The 9,011-nt window shown below is 35.1% G+C and overlaps 1 protein-coding gene across 1 annotated transcript; it reads left to right on the top strand.

Annotated features, from left to right (window-relative positions):
• The first annotated feature begins 1,002 nt into the window (after positions 1–1,002).
• Positions 1,003–2,669, top strand: LOC131153731 (dof zinc finger protein DOF5.7). Its single transcript, XM_058106178.1, has one exon. The coding sequence runs from the start codon at positions 1,301–1,303 to the stop codon at positions 2,330–2,332; it is 1,032 nt and encodes a 343-aa protein (XP_057962161.1). The 5' UTR covers positions 1,003–1,300; the 3' UTR covers positions 2,333–2,669.
• Positions 2,670–9,011: the final 6,342 nt, after the last annotated feature.

Here is a 9,011-nt window from a genome sequence, read left to right as displayed (position 1 = left end):
CAAATGATTAAAATAATAAAAATGCAAAATAGTAAACATTAAAAAATATTACAATAAAAAATATATTATTAAAAAATACTATATAAAAAAATTATTATAATTTTAAAACAACTTTACAAAATAAACTTTATTGGACATAGCAAATGAGAAATAGTAAGAAATATATATATATATATATATATATATATATATATTTTCTAATTGGCTTCATTATTATTTTTTAAAATTTATGAATACTTTTTTATTTTAATCATATTTAAATTCATACAATCATGTATTTTAATTTTAATCTAAAAGTATATAAAATGAATGATTTAATTCAAAAAAATTATTTCTAACTATTAAAATTTTTTTGACAAGAAGTTGCCCAAATAACTAAAATCATAAATTTTTATTTTTTTATTTTTGTAAATAATATAAAATTGATAGTAGAAATAGAAAATCGATAATATAAACACATATATTTTTATAATTTGTTTTTTCACTATGAAGAAAATATAAATTAACAAAAAGTAACAATACCAATCAAATCGTTAACTAATAAGTTCAAATTTTATTGTATGCAGATATTACATCTCTCAAAAGATAGATTTATTTGCTAAACTTGTTGATCATATGAGTATATGTGAAGAATTAAACTTAGAAAGATAAAACTTTAGTTATATACATAAATATACCCTTAAAAAAAGTTACTAGGAAGAAAGATCTGATTGTGAGTAATAGCTGTTCTAATTAATCATTAACACGAGCTTATATTAATTTACAAGCTAGCATGCATTTATGTATGTTAATATCCCACATGCATCATCATCACATCCATCTATCAGAAGCAGTATCAACAGAAGCCAATTGTTTTCCTAATTTTGTAACTGTAGTCTGAAGAGCTCTCAATACTTCCAGATATCACTCTCAGAGACCATCATCTTTTTTTGTCTCCACTTTCTCCTTCTCTCTCTCTAAATCAGTATATATACACACATTCACCGACTTCTTTTTCTAGTGAGATCCTTTCTCTCTCTCTCTCTCTCTCTCTCTCTCTCTCTTATATATTTAGCTTTATTTATTCCATCAGATCTAACCTAGCTATATATACATAAAGCTTAGTTTCTCCATCCCTTTCCTTCTTTGATGAAGATCACATGAGCCCAACAACTTCCCTCTCTAGCTCAACACCATGCATGAAACCACTGAATTTCTTATTTCTCACTATCCTAATTCCCTCTGCTAAAGGAAAACTCCCAACGCACGACCCACAGCTCGTTTAATTTTTTCTCCATCCATCATATTTCCCTCAGCTCCGATGATGTCGCCAGAAAACAACCCGACAAAGCTGCCGTCCGGCCGAGAAGAGGCCCAGGGCTCCGGCGGCAGGAAAACGGCGCCGCTGAGGCCGCCGGAGCAGGGCCTCAACTGCCCCCGGTGCGACTCGCCGAACACCAAGTTCTGCTACTACAACAATTACAGCCTCTCGCAGCCGAGGCACTTCTGCAAGACCTGCCGGAGGTACTGGACCAAAGGGGGAGCTCTCCGGAACGTCCCCATCGGGGGCGGATGCCGGAAAAATAAGAAGATGAAGTCGAGCTCCAAGCTTCCCGGCGACTCCAGGGAGTACTCGTCGGAGACGGGCGGGCTGAAATTATTCCACGGCCTGTCCCCGTCCGTCGATTTCCAACTCGGTGGGCTTTCCCCCTTCCCCAGGCTCAATCAATCGACACCTTCTGCTGTTAATTACAACAATCTTTCTTCGTTCGGTGACATTAATGTTAATGGTTCATCTGTCGGCATAGAGCAGATGGGGAGCTCTGCCCCTTTAATGGGGTTGACCTATAATCCTCTACCTTCATTCGGCCATAGCACTGATCAAATTCAAATGTGTTCGATGAATGCTCACAGTAGCCTTGCTTCGTCGATCGAGTCCTTGAGTTGTATCAACCAAGACATGCACTGGAAATTGCAGCAGCAGAGGCTGGGCGTCATGCTTTTTGGTTCAGATGCTGATAACAATAACAACAATAATAATACTAATAATAATGATCTGAGAGATGTTGAAGAAAGCCGGCATACCCAGAAACCCCAGCCCATCTTTTTTCAGAATCTGGAAATTTCAAAGCCAGCTGAGGTTTCTGCTGCTGGGATTAATTCATCAAGGAGGGAGGGTGCAAGTGGCGTCGAGTGGTTCTTCGATGGCAGCTCTTACGGCCCAGTAGCAGCGGCAGTTCCGTCCACCAGTAGCGGTGGCGAGGCCGGTGGCGCCGCGGGCAACCACGGCAGCGGGAACTGGAATGGGATTCAAGCGTGGAGTGATTTGCAGCAGTATAGTGGGCTGCCATAGCTGGCTAGCTGAGGGGAAAATAAGCATTAACTTGATATGGGTCATTAATCAAGAGGTAGGCCTTAAAGGGCAGAGAAAGAATTTAAAGGAAGAAAGAAAAAAGGGAGTCTCGTATATTAATTAGGTGAAGTTAATTTTATCTGATCAGTTAGTTACCTGTTAATTTCTTGTTTTGTGGGGTGCAGATGATCAACAAGTAAAAGTTGGGAAAAGGGGAAGTAGTAGTTTGGATCGATCTTTACTTTTGTTGTTTAATTTAGCAATTAAGATGATATATTATAGCTAGCTAGCGAGCTAGCTGATCATCCACATATATAGTTTAGTTTCAGTACTTGCATTGTTGGGTGTTGAACCTATCGTCGATGGTGTTATACTCATTTCCTTGATTTGAATGGAAGTTCTTCCTACCTAGAGAGATTGTTGCTCATTGTGGTAGCAATAATTAAGTTAAAGGAGGTAGCTACTTTTGACAAATGATCATAGGATACATCATCTCCCTCTCTCTCTAAAGGGTATGCGACTGTGTGTACGTGTGTGAGTTAATTTCTTTCCCGGTATATCTCTATGATTCCGAAGTTAAACATAAATACATGCATATATATATATATATATATATATATATATATATATGCATGTAAGTAATCCCTACAGTACTCTTTTGCAGGATATACATTAGTCCTTCTCAGTTTATATGAATTTGAGACATTTGCTAGTTTCGGAATGCTAATTAAATGTTTAAAGAGAAGAGAAATGGCATGATACACATTTGATTAGGCTTTCCTAATTTTCCCCCACATCCGTCTGTACTTATCTCTTTGTATAATCAATTGTATGTGTGTGTGTGTGTGTGTGTATAATTTCTGTTGATTCTATAAGATGCAAATCTTCAATTCTCTCTTTGATCATCCTTCCATTTCTGCAATCCTGCTACTCTCTCCTCTTAATTTACTTTGGGATCTGTGATAGATTTTTGGACAGTCACTAAAACATATAATATATATAGATATATATGATTTGTTTTATATACGTCGATGGGGGCAGTCTTCGCTCTTCACTCTTCAGAATTCTGTGTGTCACAGCAGTGTCCCTATCTCTCTACATATCCAACTGAACTGCAGCCTGCTGGAGTCTCAGCTAGCTCAGGCATATCATCAGATGCAGAAGGCTCCTCTATTTTTTGTTTTTTTCTCTAAGTCAGATGTGTATGTCAAGATCAGCTACCCAAAAATATGAATAGGAAACAGAAGAGATGAGCAGAAGCAGCTGGGTGAGGCCTTTGCCATTCTAATCCCTGCACTGTACGTTATGTATGCTGAGTCTGTGTCTTAGGCCTGCGCAGCTACCTTCCACCTACTCTCTCTCTCTCTCTCTCTCTACATATATCTCTCTCTAGCAATAATTAGAAGCAGTGTGGTGTGATTTTGGGGTTGTCTGAAAAGGGGTGGGTTTGAAAGTGGATGTAGCATTGAATGAAAGACTGCCAGAATTTGAATAAATGAACGAAGGAATGAGAGAGAGAGAGAGATGGGCATGAGGGCATGGCACCCAAAAGGCCTTTTAGGGGTTAAGGGATCGTTCTTTTTGCAATGAGAAATTTTTTTGTTGTTTAACTTTTTGAGGGGTCTCGGGGAATGAGCCCACTCGCTGCTTATTGCCACTGACGACTGATCTACTGACTAATCTGATATATATCTATATATCCCTATGCCATTGCATTTCCTCGCTCCTTTGTGATTACCCATTAATCTTCTCTTGGTAAATTTGTTTGTGACGCGAGAGAAGGAATGCTAGCTGCCTAGCTTTGCTTTTTCCATGCCATCTTTTTCCATGTTAACTTTCACTATTTATTATTCCTCGGGTGTTAATATTTGGTACTCTAGCTCTACGTTATGTTTCCTAACTTAGAATATTGGCTCAACACATGAATACGTCCCACCACCCAACACATGAATATCACTATTATATATCTAATCGAAATACTAAAGAAATCATAGAGATCGGAAACTTTTCCCTTCATGTATTTATTTGTCCTTATTTTGGATGTTAAACATGTAACAAATTTGTCCTATATTTATTAATATCATACATACAAGGGGTAATTAAGACTCATTAATTTCTAATATACATGTTTAAAATTTAGGAAATAAATACATTGTCAACACGTGAGAGGGAAGTTTCCAATATAATGTCCCCGAAATATTATCCTAAATGTTACCCAAACATCAAATATTATAATATCTTTTATTAATTAGAATGGATATTTCAAAAAATATATAGTTCTCTGTAAGTTGATATGCTAGCATTCCTCCCCTTTCTACTTCTTCTTAATTTGTCTATGTTAATTAAAATATTTCCTCATTACTTTTTTCTTTCTATAAATTAAACAGTTTCCATTTTCCCTTCTGGCTGGGGATAGCTAGCTGTGTCTGATATTAATACCAGTGCATGCATGCATGCATGCATAAATGGTCCCTTTTGTACCATATGTCTACTATGTGTCTCTCTTCTCCTCTCTCTCTCTCTCTCTGCCAGATCTAGGTAGCTGCTTCCAGCAGTACTACGTATAGTTCTCGATCCCCTACAAGCTATTGCATGTACTGATCATGAACCCAACTTTTCTTTTGCCTAGCTCCCACTGCATGTGTTCTTAGCCACCACGTACAGAACAATCTTCTAGTGCAACATGCTGTATATACCTAGGTTTGTGTGATGATATTAATAGAAATTAAGATTAACCCCCATACATTACTTTACTTCCCCCCCAAAAAAAATAAAAAATAAAAAATGAAAGGACTCGTGATAAACTCCAAGCTCTTTTGATTAAATGTTTAGGATTTGAGTCTTGGGAGCTATAGCTTTCTATTTGAGATAATACCTTGGTATTTAAATGTAAAGACGTAGAGGGGCGAGTCCATTATCTTAATGGATTAGTCGAGTGTTCAAAGAGCCTTGGACATTATCGTTACAAAAACAAAGGTATATATTAAGACTGCGTTTAGTTGCGAAATTAAAACAACTTTGATTTTGAGAAAGGCCATCGAAGAGCAAAAAAATTACATACACAGGAGAAAAAAGAAAAGTAAAATCATACTAATCGAGATCTCTAAAAAAAGTAAGAGAGAGCTTGACTCCAATAGAAGATGCTATTGAGGTCCCTTTAAGACTGCGTTTAGTTGCAAAATTAAAACAACTTTGATTTTGAGAAAGGGCATCGAAGAGCAAAAAAATTACATACACAAGAGAAAAAAGAAAAGTAAAATCATACTAATTGAGATCTCTAAAAAAACCAAGAGAGAGCTCGACTCCAATAGAAGATGCTATTGAGGTCCCTTTGGTTGATCCAAGTAGAATCGATTTGAATGACTTGTCTATATATATATATATATATATTTAAGAAAGGCAACACCTCCATTTAAGAATGACTTGTCTATATATAAATGTTGAAAAACAAAAAAAGAGATGATATTTTTTTTCAATTCTTTGTAAATTTGGAAATAGAAAAAAAAAATTTATTTTACGCTCAGCCACGTTTGTTCAAGTGGTAAGAGTAAAGTTGGACTTTGGTGACCCTAATATCTCAGGTTTGATTCCTCACTTGTGGTTTACCTAGTGAATTAGTAGGATTCGTCAATGAGTAGGCGACAACAATAATTTCAAACTGAGAAGAAATAAATACTGAGATCACAAAATATTTTCACGATCTTCTTCAAGAGCCCTACGGATGGAGGCCTCAATTAAAGGAGGATGGGATTGCTTCTTTGTTAAGTTGACAAAAGGAAGATCTTGAAAGGCCTTTCTCAGAATGTAAGATATGGAGAGCCAATGCATCATTGAACGGGGATAAATCACCTGGTCGAGACAGGTTTACCATTTCCTTGATTCAGAAATGTTGGAGATTTTTAAAGGAAGATTTCATTGCAACCTTTAAGGAATTTCACACCGAAGGAAGATTTGAAAAAAGCCTCAACGCCCATTCATTGTCACCATCCCAAAAAAGGGAAGAGCAGAAAACATCAAAGATTTCTGACCAATAAGTCTTGTTGGTATGTTGTTTTACAAAATCCTTGCAAAGATTCTTTCGAGCAGGCTTAAAGATGTTTTACCCTTACTTATCTCCAAGCAGCAAATGACCTTTGTTTTAGGAAGACAAATTCTTGACGCAGCATTGATAGCAAACAAGCGGATAGACTTTCTCTGCAAAAACAAGACTAAAAGTTTTGTGTCCAAACTTGATATGGAAAAAAGCCTTTGATTATGTCAATTGGAAATGCCTTATTAATATCCTCAGAATCATGGGATTTGGAGAAAAATGGCGGAGCTGGATTGAGTGGTTTTAAGCTTCTTGTTTGTCTTTCCTTTAGTAAAGTTATCCTTCTTTAAAAAACAATAATTTCAATCCATGGTTTGGTGTTGGTTAGGTGGGTTCAAAGAATTTTTTCAGATAGGAGTTCGTGATCATCAGAAAATGAATAAATAAATAATATTGTGTTTTACAGAAAATAGACCCTAACTAAGGAACCCTAAAAATCAGAGATTACCTGGAAGCTAATAAAAGTCCATTTTACATTGACCTGATATATACTACTAGCCTTGTAAGCTTAATTGGTCCCCCATCTTTACATTAACTACTAGCTTGTTGGTGCTTTTCCCTCTTTCTCTCTCTCTCTCTCTCTCTCTAGTAAATGGAAATATTCAAATTCAATTCTTACACCTTAGAGATGCAGATCAGAATTGAAGAATCACCTCAAGAGACATGCATGGCAATTAATCATTTTGCATTTATTCTATTCTCGCAGAAATTCCAATTTACTTTTTCTTCAATTCCTGCATGTTTCTTTCCTCTGTCTTCCCCTCTAGCTGTTAATTGGCCATGGAATTGAATAATTAATTACTTTTTTCCTAATAAAATAATCATTATATATGGACGCCAAAGTCCCCTACCCCAGCTAGGCTATACACATAGGAACTCATCATTACCACAGTCCATTTATTTAATTACTTACACTAATCCATCATTAACTGGCCAGGAGAGAGAGAGAGAGAGAGAGAGAGAATGGCTGGCTAGTTGTGGGGTTGGGGGAACTGAAGAACATGAAGTAACATGAGTAACGTGAACGCTAGTTTATAGAGCTCACTGTGAGAAAGCTTCTGTCACAAATTACCACTTGCAGCATCGCCCCCCCGCGAGATGCTCATGACATATATATATATATATATATATATATATATATATATATATAGATATATATATATACATATTTATTATATATATATATATATATATATGTATATGTACAGAGAGAGAGAGAGAGAGATTTTATGTGTGTAAATATATATTATATTATATTATATGCTGCCATCACCAACTGTAAAATAATAATAATAATAATAATAATAATAATAATAATAATAAGAACATAGAGAATCACATGGGGACAGATACCAGATGGCTGCATGCACTCATGCATTCGATCGATCTGCAAGAGTTAAAGCGTGAGTCACATGAATTAGGGTTTCACCCCCTCCCACTAAAAATGAAAAAGAAAACCTAATTAAACAAATCACTAAAAGTGCTTGTGCTAATTTGTCAAAAAGTGTACGTGAGATTAATATTAATTTATATGCACATATATATATATATATATATATATTTATATATGCCTTGTCATTTAGCCGGCTAATTGAAATTAATTAATTAATTAATTATGTGTGTGAGTGTGTGTGTGTGTGTGTGTGATGGGTCATTAATTGACACTAAAGAAGAACAGCTCTTAAGAAATATATATTAATGAGCTGAAATCCAACATCTCAATCATTCCTGCAGTCAATTACTCTTTAACTTTTCTTAAATTTTTCCAAACTTTAGAGAAAATTTTCCACTAGCTTGTCTCTCTCTACCATGTTCGTGATTTTCACGCTTTTTTATGATCCAAAACTCCAATTTGGATATACCTTTCAAACCCACCTTAATAGCACCAACTCAAGAGATGAAAACATCGCCATCACCCATTGATGCATTCCTCGTAGTTCATTTTTTTTTTAACAACATTTAAAAGGTTGAAAACAGCTATTCCGACAGTTATCTGTTAGGAAATATGGAAGGAAAGGAACGAAAGAATTTTCAAGGAAAACTACTCCACAGCCATGAAAGTGCACGATAAATGTTTATCAAATTTGTATCTTTGGAATAGGTCTAATTCCCTTTTATCCCATATGGATTTGAAAGAGTTTTCCCGTATTTATTATGATTTAGGAGGGTGATTTTACTCACCTCTCTCATCTATTTTCTTTTCCGTCGTTTGGGAGAATGTAAGCTTCTTATTTGTTGCTTCTTTAATAAATTTGCCTTTTTTTTAAAAAAATTTCTCTAGTTGATAAATATTGAAATAGAAAATGAGATGTTATGACCATTGGAATTCAGAAAATATTCGAGAAAGGAAAGGAATATATAAAGGAATCCTCATTTTCATGTTTTATCAAAGAAAATGAGAAAGAAAATGAAAAATATACCAAATTTATAAACAAACATTTGATTATACACATCATTAATATTTACTTTAAAAAAAAAAAATTTATAGTCATATTAAAATAAACTTTCATGTTTGATAGCATTTAATAAAGAATGAAAATATTAGAAAAAATGAGTTTCCTCCTTATTTTCCGTTCCTTTTCTTTTCCC

Source organism: Malania oleifera, chromosome 1 (assembly GCF_029873635.1).
Source record: "Malania oleifera isolate guangnan ecotype guangnan chromosome 1, ASM2987363v1, whole genome shotgun sequence".
In the NCBI taxonomy this organism is placed as follows: Eukaryota; Viridiplantae; Streptophyta; class Magnoliopsida; order Santalales; family Ximeniaceae; genus Malania; species Malania oleifera.
This window is presented reverse-complemented; position numbering and strand designations above follow the sequence as displayed.

What these genes read in the sequence shown, in the direction of transcription:
- LOC131153731 (XM_058106178.1), top strand. Translation starts at nt 1,301, where the DNA reads ATGATGTCGCCAGAAAACAACCCGACAAAGCTGCCGTCCGGCCGAGAA.